This window comes from Frankliniella occidentalis, unplaced genomic scaffold (genome assembly GCF_000697945.3).
Source record: "Frankliniella occidentalis isolate FOCC.00 unplaced genomic scaffold, Focc_3.1 Scaffold76, whole genome shotgun sequence".
NCBI lineage: Eukaryota > Metazoa > Arthropoda > Insecta > Thysanoptera > Thripidae > Frankliniella > Frankliniella occidentalis.
The window spans coordinates 603,169-603,522 of record NW_026267206.1 but is presented as its reverse complement, the minus strand read 5'-3'; the positions used below and the strand labels follow the sequence as shown (position 1 = coordinate 603,522).

The following is a 354-nucleotide window of genomic DNA, read 5'->3' as shown; positions in this document are numbered from 1 at the left end:
GCCCCCTCCTCACCTGCAGGATGCGGGTCTCCAGCGAGTGCGGGCGCATGGACAGCCGGCGCGGGCCGCCCTGGTCGCCGCGGCCGCCGGGGCCCCTCGCCCGCAGCAGCCCCAGCGGCCCGCGGCCCCCGCCACTGCCCGCGCCCGTGCCGCGCCCGGGGACCAGGCTGGGCAGCGACGCGTACGAGCTGGGCGCGCAGCCCATGGGACACGCTGTTCAGCACGCTGCGAGGAAAACGAGAAACGAGGCTGTTTAGGACGAAGTCACAAGTTAAGGAACGCAGAAACAAAATTAAAAGAACATGTATGCCTCATGGATAAGGGGTTTACTTGTCCCCTTCTGTTGAGGGTGGT

General features: G+C 67.2%; 1 protein-coding gene across 1 annotated transcript in view; it reads right to left on the bottom strand.

Annotated features, from left to right (window-relative positions):
• LOC113209667 (calpain-A) overlaps window positions 1-120 on the bottom strand; it is a 17,789-nt gene extending 17,669 nt beyond the window's left edge. Inside the window, exon 1 of the mRNA XM_052268758.1 lies at window positions 14-120. Within this exon, the coding sequence (XP_052124718.1) occupies window positions 14-49 (36 nt within the window). The 5' untranslated portion in view covers window positions 50-120. The remainder of the gene's footprint in view (window positions 1-13) is intronic.
• Window positions 121-354: the final 234 nt, after the last annotated feature.